We start from the raw sequence: 23,470 nt of genomic DNA on the forward strand, positions 1-23,470 counted from the left end.
TAAGGAAGTTAATCCAAATGAAGAAATCGAGACCTTTACTAAGACCAAAGGGAATCACACTCACTATTAACTAAGGTCTAGATAAACCACTATGAGAAAGAGAATCAACGTTCTCTTCAGGTAATATTGGGTTGAAATAATGTCTTTTATTATCGATAGTTTTTATAGATCAATACAAGAAAAGAAACGAGAATGTGATAAGTTATTCTTAGGGATGCAAATAATATCTTAAGTAAAAATGTATGGAGTGATACTTAAAAAATAAGAAATGAATAGTTAAACAATTATTATACCGAGAAATAATGGTGGGATGTATGTAGAAAGATGATATGCTATCGAAGTACCATAAGATACAAGCAATTATAATCTTCTACCTCTTCTACCACCCTTCTTTCTGGTGGAATCAGATGGAACAGGTGTAACATCTTCAATTCTACCAATTCTTAGACCAGATCTGGCTAAAGCTCTCAAAGCAGCTTGCCCACCTGGACCTGGAGTCTTGGTTCTAGTACCACCAGTGGCTCTAATCTTAACGTGTACAGCGGTGATACCGACTTCTTTACATTTTGCAGCAACATCTTGAGCAGCCAACATAGCAGCGTATGGAGATGATTCATCTCTATCAGCTTTCACTTTCATACCACCAGTAACTCTAGCAATTGTTTCCTTACCAGATAAATCGGTAACATGAACAAAAGTATCGTTAAATGAGGCGAAAATCCTAGCAACACCAAAAACTTGGGATGCATCACGGGCTTGAACAAGATCTAAGATTAATAGTGATTAATTAAGTAAATTGGTTGTTAGTAAAGACATTTATTGCTTGATTATTTTTCAATAAAAAAAGCCTTTTTAAAATCAATTTAGTTTTCCTTTTCAGAATTATTATTTCCATTCCATCAAAGTTTAAAAGAGTATATTATACGTCATCTAATCAAACATTTGATTTCATGTCTACAAAAAATGGGAACGAAAAAAATATTAGTTAGAAAAGAAAACATTTGAATATGCCTCTAAGGTTTCTTTCACCAAACTTTTAGAACATTCAATTTCAAACGCTATCCAACTAAATTTCTCAACATTCCTTTTGAAGAATAACTAAATGGTTTTAAACAGGATATCACCCCTTGAACGTACCGTTAGCCATTCTGAATATTGGTTAATTAGTTAGCTTTTTACTTTTTTTAAATATATATTTTAACAACTGAAACTAATACGAAACTCTGAAAAATGCTGTTTATAAACTATTTAGTTGTTGACAAATGCAACTAAACGTGCATAACTGAAGTTCGAATTGTGGGCCTGAATGAAAATATTTCAATTTTCTTGCCAAAAAACCCGTTGAGAGTATTTATTTCAAGAAGGTACGGGTGTAATGTCCTCAATACAGTCTTCAGACCTAGTTGTCGACAAGAAAACTGAAAAGAGGCATTGGCGAGCTGACCAACAAAGGAAGCAATTGCTTTTTACCAAGAGCGGAATGAAGATAGAACAAAGGTTATGCTTGCATGGTAACTTACCATTATTCATATAATCTCATATAATCTCATATAGCTCAAACAAATTTTTTGCTATTGCTAAAAGAGATCGATTTCATACAAACTATCATGCTACAATGCATTTAACATAACACCGACATCAAAAGCTTGACATAAAATTTGCATGTGTACGTCCTTCTATGTAAACATAACAAATTACTTGCGTAAAATAATGTAAGACGTACTTCAATCGAATGAGATAAATCACGTAAGAATAAAGAATAAGTCTCAAGCTAAACAGTATAAAAGGAACGATTTAATGTCAAATCCGATTAAAGTTCCAAATGACTTTTGTATATTGTCAGACGGAAACATGGTAATAATCGGACCTGGTTCTGGAGTTTGGTCTCGGAGGAGTTGTAGAGTGGATATTGTCTGGTTAGCTACATTACGTAACGGGAACAAATTCACTACAATAATACTCGTCCTGAAATGTAAATGTAAATTGGTTCTTTTTAGGAGAAATAAAAAGAAATTACATGGTAGAGAAGACAATCAATCTGCAAAGCAAATACATTAACAATCAACTTTTCTGGTTTGTTTAAATAGTCCGCTGTAGATTTTCTCCCAAGACATCAGAACAAAGAAGTGTTACCCGTACTCTATGGAATTTAACTATTAAAACAGAGAAGGTCAAGAACAAGATCTGTTCGACCATTGATTGATTCAGGAACTATTATTTGAAAGATTTCTCAAGAAAAAGGTCGAGTTCTTCCTACTTAAACCATCCGATATACCTACCGTTTAACCAGAGGAAAGCATGTTATTTGTTTTATATTTAATTGTAGGTTTTCTCCTCTCCTTTGCAAAATGTACCACAATTAAAGGGAAACTTGACTTACCATTCGTGAACATCAGCAACTTCTCTATATCGAGAACATATTTCAGCCTTTATCAAATTGGTAATTATTCAACAAATGAACCATACTATAAGAAAACCGGACTACAAGACAGCGATGGGAACTTTGAATTTTCAAATTTGCCAATAAATTCAGGAATCAATGAAACAACACATTTTGTATTATATTCAACATCACTGGACTTTAATTTGAAACCTAACAGAATTCTTATAGAATTTAAAGAATTGGAGAATGGCACAATTACGTCAAAAGCCTTCAAGAACTTTTTTGGAAGAGAATACTTCCCTTCAAACGATATAATACATCCAGAACATTTAGAAGCTATTGAAATGGAACCATACATCACCATATCGGAAGTTAATATGGCACCATATAGATCTTACTTCCAAGTAAGAAATGTTGGTATCTTACAAAGTGGTCCATTGGCTAGTATCTTGAATTCTCGTTGGAAATCCGCTGCCGTTCTTTCTGTCATTCTATTAGCTATATTCCCATTCCTTGTTGAAAAATTCGATCCAGAAACAACAAAGGCAATGAAACAGGAAGCTCTTGCTAAAAAAAGGAAAAATATATCAATTCTGCATAGATAATGTATATATCACTTCATAAGATGATTATATGCATGCGTTAAAAAAAAAACAAATTTGTATAATCATTTTATATTCTATAAAAAATAATAAATAAAGATGGATAGAACCAAATCAGGCTCACACCGCAGGGATATTCCCGTATTATTCGAGTTCTCGTTGTTTTGCTTGGCGTATTATTCAGGACGACTTTTGATTTGCTTTCTTTTATTACTGCACCTTTCGTAAAGGAATAAACCAAAAACATTAAGTAGCAAACCTACTATCTGCCATAAAGTAACACTTCTCCCAACAAATACCCAACTTACAGAGATGATTGCTATTCTTTTCATCAAGTTGGCTATAGAATATGTCAAAGTAGAAATTTCTCCTAATAAATGGAAAGTTATCATTGCTTGTAAGAAATGGAAAGTACCATTTAAGAAATATAATCTCCATGGCATTTCTTGAATTAGATCATTCGATGTTCCATGAAATAAGTGTCCCCAAATTATTGGAAATTCAAGAGCCATGAACCAACAAAACGATAAGGCAAATCCAACTAACGAAATATATATCATAAGGGTCAATTTATCATAACTTTTAGGCTTATGAGGCTGTATTTCTGGCATTTTCATTTTCCCTTCATAATAAGGCAATGGCGAATTTTCCCTATAATCTTCAACTCTATCGAGAGTTGGATTAATTTGATTCTCAGACTTGTAAGTAAATACTTTTTTCCCATATATATTTTGTCCCACAAAGATAAACATTGATATAATTGCACATATTACACCATAACTACTAGAACCAATCGAATTATTCTTATTTTTAGTACTGAATTTACTATCTTCTCTAACAATAATCCAAACACCTACTACCAATGAGAATAAACTAAAATAAAGGATCTTAGTCAACGGTAAAGTTTTTATTCTTAGCATTTTTTGAAACAATAAAATAAATAAAGGTGACAATGTCTTAATACTAGCAACAGTGGAAATAGGTACTAATGATGTTCCCTTATGTCCAAAATACTTACCCACGAATTGGAAGACACTTAAGGGTAAAACAGTTTTGAAAATAAATTTTGTTGGTCGAGTTATGATATTTTTCTGTTGAGAAGAATTCCTTGTAATGTAGTCACTATTATTGTAATCTCGATTGTATTCTGGGAAAGTACCTTTGGGGAAGATATTATTGAATGAAGGATAATAGTAAGCCATTGTACATGATAGAGCTGCTAATAATGCCGTATAAAGAAACTGGAATTCACCCAAGAATAAAGGTAACGGACATAATGTTAAAACTTGCTTGGTGACTTGTGACGCTAGGGATGAGATGGCATACCAACAAATGCAGAGGATGATTATATGCAAATGGGGACGTAAATGTAGCAACATGGATTGTAGGTCACACTTGATCTTGAAATCCAAAATACGCTTATCTCAACCAATTGCAAAATCTTTGGATAATGTTATTCAACATAGACACATTCCAAATGAATTGAGCACATTGATTAGACAACATACGATGTAAATGGAATGTATTGCATAAATTTCATGTCAAATTCTGGACTTCATGTTAATTATTTTTTCGCGACTCGCGCGATACAACAATTCCCAAGTCACCAAAGAATAAAAATGTAACAAATACTGGAAGAAAAGGGCTATTGCTATGACAATTACGGTCTCTATTTGGAGTATATGCCCATTATTCCATTGTGGCCAAAAATGTTCTATATAAAATACAAATAATGAATAATAAAATAATCAATGAGAGGGATGTATTCTCAAAAAATTGATTTAATGCTAGGTATTTACTTGTTTTAGTGTTATCTATCTATATATGTATATGCAAGTTGGGGCGAAGAGAAAATGATTATTTAGTGGATTAGCAACGATTTAAGTAAATCCATCTTATTGATTTCTTCATCAAATTCTTTATCATCGACAGTGGTCTTAATCATCTTTATACTATGTTTCGTTCTTCCTTGAGTTTTACCTCGGAATATGGTGACTACACCATTTGTTTCCAAAGCATTACAAATTTCCAAAAATTCATTACGTTTTAATGGTATCAATGAGTCCTTTCTTTTCAATAATTGGTAATAATAATCATAAGCATCATCCAGGGAGCAATGTGATTGGAAGATATCAATTTTTTGTCTATGAACTAAACAACATAAGACAATACGTTGTTGCATATTGAGTTTCCCAATACGTGATTTTGTTGAAGAAGAGTTCATAAACTGTGCAAATACTTTTGCAATGTGCGGTAATCCGACTTTGGTAAGTACAGTATTATTACTATTTAAATTTTTCTTCATATCTGACAATATTTGTAATTCAACGATTTCTATACTTCTTCTTAATACATCAAACAATTTCCTTAGATCACCTGTGTTACCAGAACATTTCTTTGCAGCAAATTTGATAGCCATTGGATTAAATACAGATTCATTTGGATCAACTAAATTTATACGATCCATTATGATTTGAAACATTTCATCAGATGAATATGGTTGGAAAATTAAAGTTTCCGGTAATAAATCTTGTCTTAAATTTAATCTTGAAAGGAAACGATCCTTCATATCTAAACTATTAGCTATCCCGATTAAAAGAAAGTTGACAGTTGGAATTCTACTTAATAGAAACAGTTCGAAAAGAATCTTTGTAGAATGAACGTTTGTTATAGATGGATGAACTAATTTATCCAATTCATCAAGAACGACAATGAATGTAGTTGTTTGTGCATATTGTTCCATGAATTGTTGTAACGCATGCATTGTTTTAACAGGTGTAGATGGAATATTAGTGTTAAAAGTCTGTTTATGAAATGCTTCATATATTCTAGTGAAAATTGAAGATGGATTAGTCAATGCAATACAATTTATGGATGTTACGGCAACTTGTTGAATTTTCCCACTGGGTAGTTGATATAATGATACATTGTTGAGATCATGAGATGATAGTTTAGGAATAGATTGATTTTGTGAATGTTTCGGTATTATAGGTAAAAAACTGGATTTCAATATGGAATCAACTTGAGCAGTTTTCCCAGTCCCAGGTGGACCTGTTATATACAGAGAAGAACTCTTATGAGCCTCCATATTTCTGTTTAGGAATTCTAATATTTGTAAGTATTGTAATTTTCTCGTTGGTAATGAACCATCTTCTTTGTTGGTAACTGTTTCAGTTGATCTTTGTAAGACTGCTTTTGTTCTTGAATAAAGTGAATTTTTGCCAAATATTAGTTTCTTAGGAGATAGGGAATCACGATTATCTTGAGGCAATGGTGATGGACATGGTGATGGTAATGAACCGTCCAAAGCAATACTATTTTTTACAGGTGTCGTATCTATTATAGTAACTTGTTGTACCCTTTGCTTCTTCTCGATCGATCCTGGAGGTGTTGCCAGTAGATTTGCTGCATTTTCTCGATCTTTTTCCCCTTTCATTGGGGTAGTTGGTTCCATTATCGGTTCATCTTCACTGTTGGCGGATATATTGATGGGTGTTTCTAAACATAGATCCAATGTTGCTCGAGATGCGATTTTTTTTGTTTTAGATCTGGTAATTCTTCCCATAGTCATCTCTGATCGTCAATAATATGAGAAAGGTAATGATTGAACTGTTCTTCTTCGAGGTTAATGAAACCCATCAAGAATCAAAGCAGATACCATAGAATGGAGAGCCATACACATATATATATATATATATATATATATATAATATTGTTACTAGGTTGCTTTACATGCAGTAGTAACTTGGAATAAAAAGACCAGACGCGTAAAGCATAAATGTATAATAATCGTTATACTTTTTTTCTTTCTTTACGCGTCAACACAATTTCAAATTTGTTTTAACCAGCCTTTTCAATTTATTTTTCGCTTCACATATCCAAAGTTAATGTGGTGTAAGGATGAACGGAGTACTAGAGCATACCGTATTAGGAAATGTAATAGGCCCCTCCAGATCTCAATTTCCTAATGTAGGAATCAGCTGCGCGTACACGTCTGTCTGCTACTGTTACCCGTCTTATGTTTATTGTACTTCTTTCGGACGGCAACGGAAACTTCTTCATGGTTAGAATAATATAGAGTTAGGCGAATCTAATGGTGAGATGCATCTACAGCCGCGATATATTATTATTCTGGAGCAGAGTTATTCGTTCATTGAGGAAGATCTAAAGAAAGAACGGCGGTATTTTAGTGAATCTCATGCATAATAAGTGATTTGTCTGTCCCATTTGAAAGACGAAGGCGATTGGAAATGATGATATATCCCCTTGTCCAGAACCTTCTCCGCTGAGTAGTACAAGACAACAAGAAACATATATCAGCCCATATTCTCATTGTTAAACATGTTTACACAATACGACTTCAAGTCTCAATGATTTATTCTTCCTCTCCAACTCGGTTGCCATTTGCTATTGCATTATGATCTGCCATAGATGCAGCGGTTATGTATATTGAAAACAAAGACACTTTACAATGCGTTGAGTACAATTATTCTTTATCTATAATCTATGATGGGTTACTTTCACTTTGGAAGGGAGGATATCAAAAATCAACTGCTTTCAAATCCAATGAGACCGCTCCTTCGTTCTCGGCGGCGCTACCTTTTGGAAAAACTCACTTTGTACGACGGAATTTTTCCATTTAGTGGAAAAAAAGATATAACAAGGACATGTTAGTGTAGTTGGTTAATACTCAGACTGTGGACATAATTTCTGATCTATAAGTAGCCTATTTATTACCGTTGCACTAATACCAAAGGTTGTTCTCAATATAGAAACTTGTCCTACTGTCTAAAAATCAGGAAATCTTGGGTTATTTCCTAAATATTTGCTGCTTTTGATATTGAATTTCTAAGTAATTTGCTACTTATTCGAACGAATGCCCTGAAAGAACGCTAATACCACGAAATTCACAATAAAAAGATCCACTCACTAAAATAGTACAAACTTTATGATCGGCAAATGTTCAATAAGAAACGCTACCATTACTCAAGAAAAAAGTATGATGGCTTTAATAATAGAAAACCAAATGCAACTAATTTAGCGTCTCCAAGGCAAAACAATGATAGACGTCATTCATACTTCCCCAAACCAGACCATAATATACGTACAGGAGCCAGTACAATAAACATTACAAGGGGTATTGGAAACCCGCCCCATAATATAGGAACAAATTCACGATATAATCCAAACTCAATACCATTTAAAAGATACTCTAATGGTAAACTATCAACAGAAAAGAGAATATCGAACAGTAGATATAATCCAAATGCATCCATATATGTCTCGGCAATTGAACGTCCAAAATCTGTCCCGATTACCATCAACAATACACGGACCATCTCTAGATATTCAGGGACTAATACACCAACATTACTCAATACAGAGCAATTAGGAGGTTTTCATGGATCTAGGTATCGGAAACCAGTTCGACATAGCATAGGCAAACCAAATAAAGTGTATACAGGTTCTGTTATACCTCATGAAAAGAGATACAATGCATCATCTGTGGACAAAACAACTAGTTATAAAAGGGAAGCAAACATCAAACATGGCGGATTATTAACTTCATTAGGTTCAAGTTTAATAAATTCAGTAAAACATCAGACAAAGAGATTGGATGAACTTGAGTTAGGAAATGATAAAGGTATAAAACCAGATCTTTCGAAGAAATTCTTCAATGATAAAATGGAAGTTGAAAATGAATTGGAGAAACAAAAGTTAGTGATTAATACTGTTGGAAAGGATATCTCTATTGGCAAAACCACAGCCATTAATCGAACCTTACAACATGAAGAGGGAGAAAAAGAAGAACATTCTATTTGCGAACAGATATCTAAGAATAATTCTACAGAATATGAATACATATCTGATCCAGCATTGCTCATAACTGATTTAACTAACCTGAAGAAGCACCTCGAGTCAAAAAAAGAAAAACTCTCTAAGAGTTGGCAAGTACCTATAAATAAACATGTTTCTTCGTGTATTTACCCTCTTACTAAAGTTTCGACACAATTAGCAGGTCTAAGGGAGAGGTTAATAAATTCAAAGACAAACTTAGCCGGTAGAAGTAACGTCTGTGAAAAGACTACAATTAATTCATTAAAGGAATACGATATCTTCAATGCTAATATTCTTGAATACTCAAGCAATGTTAGAGAAAAGCTCTACCAACGGTTGTCAGCAATTGAAAAATACAAGAGAATACATGAATGGACAATGGAGAATAGGTCTCGTAATCTAAAATCTCAATGGGATATTGACGTAAGTCGAATGATATCAGCGAATGAACCAGTGACTGACTTTGGTAATGAAACACAAATAACTGAAACTGACGAACAATATTCTCAACCTTCGAGCACATCTGATATTACCGAGGACACTGAGATAGGCCTTACATATAGTATAGAACCAAGGCCCCAGGCTCGTTTCTCCCGACGTTTGAATAGGGCAGACTTTGTAGATGATTCAGAATTAGAAGAAGCTTTTCTCCAAATTGATCCCGATTATCGACATCATCAGCTTGCTGTAACCGTTCCTGACATAATTAAAGATCCTATCAAAAAACTTTCCACGAAATATAATGATGTGACTAATTTGGTAACTGATAAGAATGATTGGGCATCAAGAATATATACCGATGGCCAGATCGACTTTTCGAAAAGAGAACACGATCTTTTCGTTAAAGCATATTTAATATATCCTAAGAAATTTGGTAAAATCTCAAAATACATGGGTGGGCTAAGATCTTGTGAAGAGTGTGTTTTGCATTATTACAGAACAAAACATCAAGTGAATTATAAAAAATTGATAAAACTTCGAAATAAAAGGAGAATTCAAAGTACACTTATTAGAAGATCTAAAAGGAAATTATCTAATGACACCGCTGAAGAAGAAGATGATGCAAATACTTCTAACACATACGAAGATGTCTCTATATCTGACAATAGTGATGTGGAAGACGATAACGAGTAGTATATAGACAATACTCTCATTTGGACATCTATATTATAATATATATATATTAAATATTTCGTCAAAATGACATCAATATATAAGCTATCTTATTAGGAGTTTTTTTTTTTTTACAAGTTAGCAAGTGAAATATATAGGAGGTATATGAGGATAAAGAAAAAGAATGTAATTAAAGGGTTTTAAATAAAATTACACGAACTGCATCCGATGATTATGTAAGGGTTATACTTTTTTTTCTTACTAGTTTTTCTTTTGAATATACAATGCAGATAGATTGGGTTGCAAACTATATTTTGTGTGCCCATAAAAGTGTTACTGCAAATAGTTCTTAGGAATCATTTTTCGGCGTTTCTATTGTCTGTTCATCATTAGTCTCTGAACAGGTAAGAGGTAACGATGGTGATGATCTATTATATACTTTCTTCAACAATCTTAATTTTTTTCGTGCGGCATTTATACCATCAGGATTAGAATCATCAAGCTCTTGTTCCCCGACTTCTACGCTTTCATTACTATAATCAGATGACCGCCTCTCTTCTGTATTTTTCCCGAAAGTAGTAGGTGACATACTTGATTCAGTCTTCATAGCTGCTCGAGGTCGTTCAACAATATCATTATCTTCGAACACCTCTTTGTTCGAAGTTACATCAATTGCATGCTGGGAAGATTCACTGTCAGTGCCGTCCGTATAATCTTCCATATCACTTTTGTTGTCTTCATAAATGATTTTTTGTCTTTCTTCTAATGCAAGTATCTTTCTTTGATGAGCTTCACGTGCTTCTTTTATGGTCTCTTGCAATGATGTTTCCACCACGTTTTCATGTGAATTACGACGTACATAAAATAAAAGGTATGCAGATCCGGCAATGCTCTTTTCTGGTGCAGTTACTGATACTCTTGAATCATCGAAATAATACCACTTATTATCATTAGCATTTTTAGCATACGCCGTATAATGGCCTCCACCTAATCCTCCATAGTGGTTATCAACGGCGATTAAATCATAAACGTTACCTCTTGGATCCTCTTTATAAACCAAATGTTCCGATATATCGAAATCTGTGATTGGGAAAAATACTGTATCAACAATTTTGTCACTAAATGAACGTTGATTCTCAAATCTCTTCAAATGAATCAAAAGAATATCTGGCGTATTCCAAAGCTCTATTTGTTTCGTTGCTTGTCTATGTTCTTTACAATGAGGACAGTACCACGAATCATTGGAACTTAAAATTTCTGGTTTTGAGAATAACTTTAAACAATCATCCAGTGTGATATGCCTTTCTTCTTGTTTATCCCGTTGTTCTTTCAGTTTTTCCAGTTGTGGATTTGGTAGTGGAGCTGGATGTTCCCAGTTGATCACTTTATCCTCTGTGAACGCCTTTTGAATGTTTGTTGCGGGCCACTCACATATAATTACATTACCTGGACATATCAGGGTAGATCTGTTGTAGGTATGGTCCAGATTATTGTTCAGTACTGTTGTTTGTGAAACCTCGGCTGGCTGTTCCTCACATTTTTCTTCAGAATTTCCGTCTGTTTCTTGTATTTCTTCGAGATCAATTTCATTATCTATACCTAATTGTTCTTGTTCTGGTGTAATGGTATCTAGGTCTTTATCGACAGATATATTTTCCTCTGAAAGTGGAGATTCCAAATCGGAGTCCTGGACTTTCATTAATTTCCTTTCATTCTTTGCGGTATCTACTAATCCCTCTGACGTAATTTCATCATCCGAAGATAAGTGATATTGGTATAGGGAACGGGTTATTGGATTGAGTAATTCGGTTATATCTTGTGCCTTTGAAAAATTCATATGAGTTTGTGGAACCCAGAAAGCTGGAGATTGTTTTCCGTCATTTGCATTATTTATTGTTTTTATCGATTGTTTAAAATTCAAGATTTTTATTTTAAAATATTCTTCGTTTCTAACTTGCTTATCATTGTCAATACAGATTGGGACTGAATAGTGTAATACATCTGTATACTTTTCTAGTGCCTCTTTGGGATATTTCGCAGATAATAGTGGGAAATCATCTAATGTCGGAAATTCTTCTTGTTCAGTTGAGGGAAAAGGTATGAACCCACCACTTAAATTTGAATAACATTTCTCGAGTTTGTACCTTATAAGACATGGATTATCTAATTCAGAAGCAGATAATGTTATGAAAAATGGTACACCGAAGAGGGATGGCCTGCTGAAGTTTTCTTCTACTTTGGTGTTTAAAACAGGTACGATTATTTCATCATTGGATATATTAATTTCATAGAATATAACATCATCTTGGTCAGAAATCAGTTCTTGCAGGGGCAAGAACTGTGAGTTTGATTCCACAGTTTCATAGTTGGTATAAAATTGGTGACTAAATATTTCACATCCAAAAAGGTTTTGTATTTTTATCCCAGTACATTCGGAGATATAACTTTTGAGATCTAGATAAGTTGAAGTCTTCGCTAATTCCACTTCTAAAGTGCAAGGTGGAGAGTTTAAAGGGAATATTTTGACTTTGGTATGCCATATGGAAGCCACAGGGAGAGGTAAAGTTAAATCATTATATGGATCGAAGGTAACTGAAGTATTCTGACACTCTGGACATTTTAATGTTGATTTATACATCGCTACAAATAAATCTGTTATAACAGAATCATTTCTGAGCAGATGTGCCTTCCACGTATCATCAGCCAATCTCTTAACCACATCAAAATCATTCAAATTTGCAGTCAGGGGTAAAGAAGGTTTTTCCACGTACGGTTTTTTATCTATTCTATTTAAATCCTCATGCAAACTATCTAACAGAAATGCCAAAAATTCTTGTGAGTCTTGTTGCAGATATCCGGAAAACATTGAATTAAAATGGCCCAATGTAGATTTAAAATAACTAGGTGAATATGCGGTAGTTGATGTAATATTATCACCAAATAAACTCTGTATCAAGTCACTAAAGGCACGAGCCATATATCCTTGATAGCCTAATGGATTTCCCTCATTAACCTCTTTTTGAAATGTTCCATATAGAAAGTAATCACGGAATATTGGGATATGTGTGATACATTGGAGTGCGGAATTCATATAACAGGTATTCCCCAAATTCGTTAACCCTATTGTACCTGGAGATGATTGTAAGTTATTATAAATAAGAAAGTTTGAGGGCCAATGACTACTTTTCTGTTTTGGTTTAGTTTCTATCACGAAATCAAAGGAAGTTGGAGTGAACTCTTTCATCTGTTTGTCCATAAGTTGAGTTGTTATTTTCGTTATAGCGTTAAATGACAGAAATTGGATGGGATTTAATTCATAAAGAGTGGATAATATTGAAGCAGTGTGAGAAGCTGATGGATCATCGACGTACCAAATTTGGAAATTCATTTGAGTTGCGTCAATGTTTGTTTCGATAGCTGCAAAATAATCCATCGCTTTAATCAGAACATCTTTCAAAGTTGCTAACGATGTCATGGTAAAACATGTCTTAGTATTTTTTGGGTAATAATTTCTACTTGCTCCATCTTGGGTCAAGTGATGAATTCTGAAGAAATACCAATTATAATCTGGTATTAAAGAATTTGATTCATCATCATAAATTAAGAAAGTAACAACTGGTTGAGAGCCTTGTGCCAACCCATACCACTCGTATAGCTTCAAGAAAACAGATTCAGGAAGTGGAATATATGGATGCTTATTATAATCGGCCAATATCAAATTGTCATAATCTTTGCAAATTAGGGAAGGATCGATTGGTCCCAATTCATTAGGATCAGCAGTAACAGGATCCTTTAGTTTATCAAACCAGTACTTTGGAATAATATATATCTTATCACCTTCAGCTTCCATATTTTTATTTTCTTCTAATAGATCACTAATAATATTTCGTTGAGATGGTAAATCAGGAATCAATTGACTGGTGTTATCCCCTTCCTCTTCATTATCATTCGATTCTGCTTCCACTGCCACTGAAGCATCGTTTTCATATTGTTGGCTTTTATCTTTTTCCAATTGGTTTTGAGATTGCTCCCGTTTATCATCATTAAGATCATCGAACAATTGAACATCGAGTTCTTCGGACTCTGTATTTTCATCATCATTAAAGGCCATTTTTTGTTCAAGAACAAAAAGAAATGCAAATTAGTACAATCAACTCTGAAGAGCGTGAGTAACCACTATTCACTTAGATTTCCTCACTGTATGCAATTTTTTCCCATTAAGTTTCGGATTCAAATTGAAGAACCGTACTGGAAAACGGCATTGCAGATGATGTTATTATCGATGTTAATGTATTATTTACTGAAAATTATTTCCCTTTTGCTTTTCCAATACAATTAGCCGATGTCCGGGTAACGGGGAAGTGTCTGCATATTATTATATACTTATACTGTTATTTCTAGAGGGAATAATCAAACCTCCAAGCAAAACTATTCTGGTTATATCATTTCATGATATTTATGTTCGTAACCTATTCATATCCTTTAAAATATTTTAGAGAAATGACAAGTTTTGATGCTTGTTACGGAGCTGGGACTTTGCGAGCATACTATATTTACCCTCTATATATCTGAACTACAATTCTTTTTTGTAGAACAAGAATTTATTAATCTGTTACTAGTATTAATAGTGTATATAATGAAAAATGGATAAACGTGTTCCCGTAATTCCCTTTTCTTCTAATAATGCAATATACGATTTTTTTCCTAACGTACTATGACGTTGATAATAATATACAAGTTCTATATGTCTATATAAGCAGGATGGAGATGAGGGAAGATCGATCTAAGTGGACACCGGTTTTAAAACAGAAATCATAATACCATAACCAACTGTGATAACACAAACAAAGACTAAAAGTGATGCAGGTATACCTCTACGTTAAAAACGTATTTGAGTTCAAATATCTATTACCTTTATTGTCCAGCATAGAAACAGCAGTAATATTTGGGAACCCAGCAGATGCCAACCCCATACCAGCAGATGCCAATAATGTACAACCGAATACCAATACTGGTGCTGCCTTTTTGTTACTTAGTTTGTCACCGACTTCTTGGACTAATGGAATAATAATAATAGCAGAGACTGTATGAGAAACAAATGTACCAACAACTAGCATTAAAATACCAAAAATACATAAAATAGCCATGGTACCGTCATTTTCAATTTTCCTCTGTAGAGCTCTTGCAATAGTCGCCAATAAACCAGATGATTGAACAGCTTTACCCAATGCAATACCACCCATGGCTAAAATAACAATGGACCATGGGAATGCATTTAAATCTTTAGTAGTTAATAAACCAGTTGCGAAAAACAAAACAATTGGTAAAATAGCAATTTGACCGGAAGAACCAAATGCTCCTTCAATTTGAGCTTCCACACACCATAATAAAATGGTACCTATAGTAACAATAATGACATAATATTGTTTAATAGTAAATCTTGTTTTAATTGGTTTAAATTTAGTTAATTTCGAAGTATTAATTTTGAAAGTTAAACAAATTAAACCCCATGCTAATAACATAGAAATAATACCTGTAGGTAAAGCTACTGCAAAAAATTGACCCCACCCGATGCCATATGGTTTTAAATATTCCATTGAGATAATATTTTGTGGAGATGAAATTGGGGATGACATACCACCAATATTAGCAGCCAACGCAACACCAAGAATTAAAGACTGAGCAAATGGTTTTGAAGCATCCATGGTATCTAAAATTGGTTTCAATAATGAATAAGTTAAAACTGGGGCAGCAACATTTGAAATCCACATAGAAAGGAAGAAAACAACCCCCATTGCCATTAAAAGAACATTTCTTGGTTTGGTACCCGCAGCTGCTAGTAACCAAGATGCAAGAACTTTAGCGATATTATATTGTGAAAGAGCTTCTGCCAATGTAAAACCTGCCAATAAAATCATAATAGTGGATGACCACATTGACGAAAAAATTGTTGAAGAGGCGGTGGTTGCTTTCATAACGGACCCATCATCATTTTTCAAAACTCTGAATAGTACTGTCAAAAGAGGAACCAAAAATGCAGTAATATGTAATGGAATAGCTTCACTTGCCCATAGGAAGGCGACACATTCCACTAATGCCATACAACGATGTTCTACTGGATCATTAAAAGTTTTGATACCTAATAGTATACCTGTGACTGTAATAATGAACCCTATTTTAAAAGCTTTCCAAGTTAAAAACAATTTTGGTATTGGGATAGAGGAAAATGAACCAACCCATTTCAATTTCACGGTGAAGGGTAATGGTAAGTAATAGTATTCCAAATTTAATCTTTCTGTAAGAGCGGCATTTGGATCCACTCCATTCAAATCGGTGGTAATATCTTTATGAGATAATAAGCCCAACATATCTTTCCAAGTATTACTTCTTTCCCATACGATATGATCATGAAGCAATAATTTCAATTCCTTTTTACAATTTGCAATATTTGATTGTTGATTTGTCATGATAGCATAAAATTCTACTAATTTAGTAATTCTTACGCTTAAATTAATCATTGTTTCTCTTTGGAAAATGTATGAATCTTTATAAAATTCTTCAGTTTGTATTAGTTCGTCTTTAATGTTTAAATGTAAAACTTTGTCACCTTTTTTTGTAATCTTAGTGAAACCCAAACGATTTAATTCTATGAATGATTTTAATTGACAAAGATCAATGTATAAATTTATGATTGATTGTTTTAATAATGAATTCTTTTGTGATTTAATATTAACTTGAGAATAATTTAATAATGCAGTATGATCTTGAGCCTCGTCAAATTCACCATAATCATAGTCATCGATATCATCTTCATCATCTTCATCTTCGTTTTCATTATTATTGTTTCCCGTTCCATCTAATTCCAGCTCATTCTCATTATTAATCTGTGTCTGTTCACCAAAAGTTTTCAAAACATTGAAAGTTTTACTACCTGAAATTGGATCTTGTAAATCATTTGTTTCTGAGTTGGAGGGAATTTCATTAGCTTCTTCTGGGAAAAAATTGAGACTTAGGGTATCCGCAGAAATACCTTCCATTTCTAAATCCTTAATTAAAGCTTCAAATCGTTCATAAAATTTAGCTTCAGTTCTCTTATAAAAATCATCAACTTTCAATTTTTCCACTGTTAAATTATTTAAGAAAGTATCATATGTGTTTATTATTGTTTTATCATCATCACTTGAACTAGAAGATCTACGTGAATCGAAAAGTTTACCATGAACTCTTTTCAAAGCAGAGAATTTTGAAGGTGTAGTTGTGTGGGTATTATTATTATTCTTATTATTTTGCTGTTGTGATAATGAAGAATCGTTTTGATGATGCGGTATATCACTTAATTCAAAAGTTTCTTCATGAATCATGTCACCAACAGCGAGTTTACCGTCAGAGTTAACATTGTTGTTTGTAGATTTCCCGGTAATGGTTGATTTATTATTATGGAATAATTTATTTTTCAATTTTTTACCAAATCTTGAAGATGATCCGCCAGTGGCATCATCATCGTCATCGTCATTATTATGATTTAGTTTCAATTCATCAGTTTGTAAAGTATAAATCAAATCTTTTAAAGCGTTATAGTCAACATAATGACTTTGCCACTCTGGGACAGCGTTATATTTTAAAAAATGGGAGAATCTCATGAAAGAAGAAAGATTCTAAAACGTGGTGTACTTTCTTTGTTCCTTCAAGACCCTGACGTTAATTATTGAGAGGTATTAGCCAAGCCAAAACAAACAAACAAACAAACTCGTGGGATGTTTTTGTTTAATTAATTCTTATAGGTAAGCAGGTGCCTTTTTATTTAGTAAGTTTATATTTCCCATGTCATGACAAAAACAAGTATGGTGGAATAAAGAAGGAACAATAAGCAGAAAACCTGTTTCTTTTTTTTCGTTATTTTCTTTTCATGTGGCTTCAGTTTCTATAAAGAGTGTTTGTACGGGGGGGTATCAGCCACCGAGATGATGGGATCGGACCTGAAGAATTTCGCAGTTGAAATAATGTAATATAATATAATAGAGTGTAATGTGTAATCAATACGTTTGTTTGTTTGTATGTATATGAAATGAATCTGTCTCCCTCACCCACGTGGGGAGCAGGCATGTTACGAGTAGAAATAATTTTCTAGCCTACCCTCTTTTGGCACTTTCTAACCTGGTTCCTACCCTACCTTAAAAAATTTCTAGCCTACCCCCAGCCCTAGACAAATTTTTTCGTGCGGGGGTTTCTGGGTATTTTTGTTTGGCTTTTTCTCCCACACAGACCCATAACGGATTTTTTTCTACCCCTACTTCTAGCCTAAAATTAAAAATTTCTACCCATACTGCAAGCCTAAAATTGAAAATTTCTTCCCCTACTTCTAGCCTAAATTTTGGGTGAAAAATTCGCGTCTATCCTACCCGCTAGCCGAACCCGTAACATGCCTGGTGGGGAGGCAGAGGGAGGGAACCAATTTCACAAACTATTTTCTGCGGGTTGGTCTTTGTTCCCTCAGGCGCCAACTTTGAATTTTTTTTTTGTTTTCGAGAATATATTAATTCCACTCTGTTTCCGCGTGGGGGCCGAGAAATGGAACCAAAAGAGGGGACACGGAAGAGACTTCCTGGATGAGATGAGATGAGATGGGACGGGACGGGACGGGAATATGTTCACGGCTGTTGCAAAGAAAAAGTATCCTCCAATACTCTTAAGGGTAGGTGACAGCTCCATAGGTGTGGCTGTTACTGAGACACTTCTTGTCCAGTGACTGCCTGAGACTGAGTGTCAGTACGTTATTGCTAGTCTAGATTATTATAAAGAATGCCCAATTATAAATGTTTTAATGAACATGTAGCTAGACCCTAAGTAATGTCAAACACACGCGACACCCCATAATATGTTGAACGGATATATATGCCCATCACTTGCAAAAGTTCAAGTTCTTTTGTTATTCGTATGTGACAACCATATTTTTGAAAGAACTCCATGGCCCAATAACTGCAGTTCCCAATTGATCTTGTGAACGCATGTTATGATCTTTGATAATGTTACTCATTGCGGAAATTTCTTAATATTTTGGCTTACGAAAAATCAATTAACGTACGTAACTTGCTATATAATAGCTTTTTTCAACTTCCTTAATTATACAAATAGTGACAGTATTCCAAGGTTGAAAAGTTTCATATCTAAAGACCCTACTTCTCGATATTCACAAAAAAAAAAACGATAAAAATAATGGAGAAGAAAAGTTATGAAATTATTGATGAATCTTGTGGGATGTTAGCCAGATTGCTGAATGCCTTACAGTATGTTTATTATTTACCACTAAATAACATTACTCATATAATGAAAATAATAACAAAAAAAGCTAAAGATGATTAATAAATAACATGAAGTTACATTATCTATAAGAAAAAAATTTAACCATCTAAAAAAGGGTAGGAAAAAGTGATATATAGAACTAACGTATCCCTTGAGAACTTCGTATAAATAACGCACTTTGTAGTGGATGATATCTACTGCATCCCTCTGGAATGCTGAGGGGATTAGTAAAAACCATGCATTTGATAAGCATACACCAATCAAAAACATGAAAACCTTCTTCATTTTACTTAGATTCTCCATTTCTAAAATACTTGTCAGCACTGGATCAACCAGCTTCATCCCTGTTTGTATTAATACGACTAAAGCAGCAAATAGTAATGAAGGCAACTGAGGGTGTATTTCATTATAGAGTACACCCTTGGAGTCAAATATCGTCTTTTTTGGAACTATGATCGCCCCAAGAATGCGTCTTTTTATTTCTTCACGTCCGTCTTCGTCAATTCCATCAGCAATATTGAAGTTACATAACAACGTCTTAGGGACTCTGTCTAATAATTCATCAATCCTCGTCAGGCTATTAATCTCTTCACGGAATTCGTCTGTAGTCTTATTGGTGGGTAGCCTATAGCCTCCTTCCCAATCTTCAATTCCTTTCTGGAAAAGAAGGGTAAGTCTGCAAATAGACCGCTGAAAGTACCATTCAATACCAGCTCGATACGTGATACCCCTGCCGAATTCATCTAGCAGCTCACCAGGGATAATACTGTCGAAAATACCACTCTCCAAACTAACTACTACATCACATCCCACCTTTAAGAAGAATGCTTTTGCAAAGTGTAAATATTGGTCTTTATAAAACAAGGTCCCCACTGATTCGTTTGGATCTAAATGAGCCTTATATAAAGCATGGTAAAACGAAGGGACCAAAAATATTCTGGTGCTGTCACCTCCGGTTCCTAAACACTCAAAGAATTGCTCTCCACTTATTTTTTTGATGGAACCATCAATAATCTCAATGATCCTGTACGTAAATGCTGCATAGGAAGCTTTTGATGGGAGCTCCTTGGATCTATACGACATGTGACGGGACATATCTTCATCCATACTTTTCAAAGCATCCTTATCATAATAAAAAATTGGATGTATAATCTGTTGTGACATTTTTTGAGTTTCTCTTGATAGTGTTTAATATTCTTTTCCTTCTTACCAGTGAGTGAGTATATTATTTGACGTTATATGGTATACGATATTAAACAGTTCAGATATTTTCATAATTCAAGAGCCTGAAGAACTCACTTTATATACAATTACATTTGCCACCAACAGGAAATACGACTAATACTATACAACTGTTGGAGAACGATTTTGTTATACCCAAGGACACAAAAACGGTACGATGTCCGGATATTAAGTATATATGCATGTAAGTACGTACGTACGTTATTGACAGTTCTTCGTTAGGAGATCTGCACACGCGTTATTAGGCACGGACCGTACACGGTGTACGTAACGCTTTTCTCCGGGGGCCCGTTATAGCTCCGGACTTTCTGTTCTACATATTGGAAATTTCCGAGACCGGGGAAAATATGCGGCGTTGGAACCAGACATGGGGGGGGGGTAGAAAATATTTTCTACCATTCCAAAAAATAGTCCCACCCCCATACTTTTTCAACATCCAGATGGAAATAAAAATTTCAACCCCACCCCAACCCCATTTATAGAATGTTGAATATATCTTAATATGGTCTTTTTTTACCTTAATTACTAGTCATCATAAAAATATTTTGGTTATCTATATGCACCCCCAAATTTTTGGTTCTACCCCCCCCCCCGCTGGCCCCAAATTGGAGACCTTCTAGCCCGGCTTCTAGCCTCCAAATTTTTAATCCAACCCATCCCCCCTACCCAACCCTTCCCAGGGCTGGGCACACATCCTGTGGCTCTAGTCTCGCAATTAGCAGATGCAATTCTAGGAATTGTGCTTTTGTACGGAATATGGTGCTCTAGCTAAGCATCAACTACACTCGCTCATCTTCATACTACCTCCAAGAAGTTCATCTCAAATGCGTGATTTGACTGCAAAATCCGGAGGGTACGTGCCCCGCAACGATTAACAATCAGAGGATATATGATCTTTAATTAACTTCCTCAGGAACATGTTATCTTATCTATAGTGTTGCGTATATAGCTTTATAGAAGTTCTTAATAAGTGTCCAACAGTCCAGCAGTTGGCAACTTGGTAAAAGAAGAAATAAATTTGAGGACCATTTCCGTTGGCATTAGGCAAGAATAGAAATGGTATCAGGACCAGCACAATGCTCAGTTCAATATGCTTTAACATAATTGAGGAATAACAAAAAATTTAATAGAATTGCATCTGGCCCTCTATTACAGTTGAAAGGCTGTGTATGTCTTGCCCTCTTGACAAGGGTGTAGTGCTCCGAGAAAGTCTGAACTGTCTAGTAAAACCTTGGAAGATAAATCTTACTTTTATCGAAGTTGTAGCATACGTTATCTGCTTGCTCTAGTAAAAAAATCTAATAAAACCGATGGAAAGTTGGAACAGATGCAGGGTTTCCTGAGAGTGCACGTTAGAAAAGGAATTAACAATCATCATTCTCGTATAGGATCAAAATCACTAGCAAACTTCAGAGATGATTACTGGTCTCCTGAAGTGGCAGTTTCATTAACAGGAATGATGTAGTAATGCAATTTTTGCTGGATTGTTAGTTTCATGATAAAAAGGTGAGACTTGTGACTCGAAATGATTAGACTTCTTCTAAGTGTACACTTTCACAGTACGCATGGTTTGTGTTCTCAAGTAGTTCAGAAAATGTCGAGTATTCCAATTTATCACCCAACATGTATCTCATTTTCAACATAAAATAAGCTTGGTAAGTTTGACGTTCCTCCTTTGTGACGTCTTCACAATGATCCACTTCCATATATTCTTGCTTGGAATCGTTCCCATGCGGAGAAGGGATGACATATATTTCATATGGTGGGTCAAAAAAGACACTTAAGACTTTATCCATCGTTGGTTTATAGCCACGTCGGATTGCTCGAATTCTGTAAACAATCAACAAATCCCTATATATTATTGCATCCTCTGGAGAAAACCCATAAAAAATGGCTTGAAGTGGAATGCTGGAATATTGAGAGGGCGGTAAGTATAAAATTTTATTTGGTTTCATTGGGTGCTCATGTATCTTATAGGATCCTTTATAACAATAGCCCTCATATTGAACATTTGCCCGGTAATGTATATAACGGAGAAAGCCGTTCAGCTCTAGATTTCCAATTTCGTACTTGATGTTCAATAATTCTTTACCTGTTTCTTCGATATCACAGGAATAAAAAGCTTGTTCCTTATAAAGATTTGGACCTAAGACAAGTAGAGTGGGATTGCCACCTTTTAACATCAACTTGTGAAACGGAGCCTCTACGACAGGGCCAGGGAAGCTACGCCCTGTATCAGTTAAGAAATACTTCATGATACATTCTTTGAAAATCCAATGAGACGATTCTCGGTTATCCAGAGCAAAAGTAGTAGGTTCATCTAAAATCCAATTATCTTGTTTTACGGAAAATGTATTTGCAGTAGATGTACTGTTATTTAGAGAAATAATTTGGAAGAAACCACCAAATATTACTTTTTCTTCTTGACTCCGAAAAGGGCTTCCTTAACTTCAATCCATTGACAGTGACAAGGTCCATGGTAAAGTGTGTTTGTTGGCATTTGTTCCTGTGTCAGCTTCTGATTGGGACATATATCAGCTTGAAAGAATCTTCGTAATGGTGCTAGTTATGGATGCCAACCTCCGTTCTGTTCGATCATTGATGGTAGGCAATGTTTCTGAAAAAAGTTGATCTATTTATGTAAATACTGTAACTTCATCCATCTGCTGTGAGAATAGAAAAACGCGGAAGGCTGTGAATATCCGCGTAAGCCATTGCGATTCAACGACAACAAGGGACAAGGAATCGCTGTGTACTGTACTATACTATACTATACACTGCAACCTATAGTATGGCTGAGAGAATATAGGTCAAATACACTTATCAAATACACCATATCTATCAACTTTGGTCAGATTGACCTATTGGATATTGATATCGTAACAACCACCCTCAATTCTTGGTTGCTTGCATCGCCAACAATTAGCCATTTGAGTATCACATTCCACTTTACGGGGTCTACAAATCGCACAGCCAACGTACCTTCTATGTC

General features: G+C 34.5%; 9 protein-coding genes across 9 annotated transcripts; 2 read left to right on the forward strand and 7 right to left on the reverse strand.

The window, feature by feature from the left end:
* Window positions 1-360: 360 nt before the first annotated feature.
* On the reverse strand, window positions 361-1,147 carry RPS14B (40S ribosomal protein uS11; the record flags this gene model as incomplete). The annotated part of the gene is made up of 2 exons (XM_003668272.1): window positions 361-767; window positions 1,138-1,147. The coding sequence occupies 2 exons, from the start codon at window positions 1,145-1,147 to the stop codon at window positions 361-363; spliced, it is 417 nt and encodes a 138-aa protein (XP_003668320.1).
* A 1,151-nt stretch (window positions 1,148-2,298) lies between these two features.
* SOP4 (Sop4p) lies at window positions 2,299-2,988 on the forward strand (the record flags this gene model as incomplete). The annotated part of the gene is made up of 1 exon (XM_003668273.1): window positions 2,299-2,988. One exon carries the CDS (start codon window positions 2,299-2,301, stop codon window positions 2,986-2,988), a length of 690 nt encoding a protein of 229 aa, XP_003668321.1.
* A 173-nt stretch (window positions 2,989-3,161) lies between these two features.
* NDAI0B00450 (uncharacterized protein) lies at window positions 3,162-4,364 on the reverse strand (the record flags this gene model as incomplete). The annotated part of the gene is made up of 1 exon (XM_003668274.1): window positions 3,162-4,364. The coding sequence occupies one exon, from the start codon at window positions 4,362-4,364 to the stop codon at window positions 3,162-3,164; it is 1,203 nt and encodes a 400-aa protein (XP_003668322.1).
* Window positions 4,365-4,846: 482 nt separating this feature from the next.
* CDC6 (AAA family ATPase CDC6) lies at window positions 4,847-6,556 on the reverse strand (the record flags this gene model as incomplete). The annotated part of the gene is made up of 1 exon (XM_003668275.1): window positions 4,847-6,556. The coding sequence occupies one exon, from the start codon at window positions 6,554-6,556 to the stop codon at window positions 4,847-4,849; it is 1,710 nt and encodes a 569-aa protein (XP_003668323.1).
* A 1,388-nt stretch (window positions 6,557-7,944) lies between these two features.
* On the forward strand, window positions 7,945-9,957 carry NDAI0B00470 (SANT/Myb-like DNA-binding domain-containing protein; the record flags this gene model as incomplete). The annotated part of the gene is made up of 1 exon (XM_003668276.1): window positions 7,945-9,957. The coding sequence occupies one exon, from the start codon at window positions 7,945-7,947 to the stop codon at window positions 9,955-9,957; it is 2,013 nt and encodes a 670-aa protein (XP_003668324.1).
* A 328-nt stretch (window positions 9,958-10,285) lies between these two features.
* UBP12 (putative ubiquitin-specific protease UBP12) lies at window positions 10,286-14,047 on the reverse strand (the record flags this gene model as incomplete). Its single annotated transcript, XM_003668277.1, has 1 exon — window positions 10,286-14,047. One exon carries the CDS (start codon window positions 14,045-14,047, stop codon window positions 10,286-10,288), a length of 3,762 nt encoding a protein of 1,253 aa, XP_003668325.1.
* Window positions 14,048-14,810: 763 nt separating this feature from the next.
* PHO90 (SPX domain-containing inorganic phosphate transporter) lies at window positions 14,811-17,576 on the reverse strand (the record flags this gene model as incomplete). Its single annotated transcript, XM_003668278.1, has 1 exon — window positions 14,811-17,576. The coding sequence occupies one exon, from the start codon at window positions 17,574-17,576 to the stop codon at window positions 14,811-14,813; it is 2,766 nt and encodes a 921-aa protein (XP_003668326.1).
* Window positions 17,577-19,239: 1,663 nt separating this feature from the next.
* On the reverse strand, window positions 19,240-20,400 carry NDAI0B00500 (uncharacterized protein; the record flags this gene model as incomplete). The annotated part of the gene is made up of 1 exon (XM_003668279.1): window positions 19,240-20,400. One exon carries the CDS (start codon window positions 20,398-20,400, stop codon window positions 19,240-19,242), a length of 1,161 nt encoding a protein of 386 aa, XP_003668327.1.
* Window positions 20,401-22,007: 1,607 nt separating this feature from the next.
* Window positions 22,008-22,733, reverse strand: NDAI0B00510 (uncharacterized protein; the record flags this gene model as incomplete). The annotated part of the gene is made up of 1 exon (XM_003668280.1): window positions 22,008-22,733. One exon carries the CDS (start codon window positions 22,731-22,733, stop codon window positions 22,008-22,010), a length of 726 nt encoding a protein of 241 aa, XP_003668328.1.
* Between the last annotated feature and the right edge of the window lie 737 nt (window positions 22,734-23,470).

The sequence above is a fragment of the Naumovozyma dairenensis genome, chromosome 2 (assembly GCF_000227115.2).
Source record: "Naumovozyma dairenensis CBS 421 chromosome 2, complete genome".
Classification (NCBI taxonomy): Eukaryota; Fungi; Ascomycota; class Saccharomycetes; order Saccharomycetales; family Saccharomycetaceae; genus Naumovozyma; species Naumovozyma dairenensis.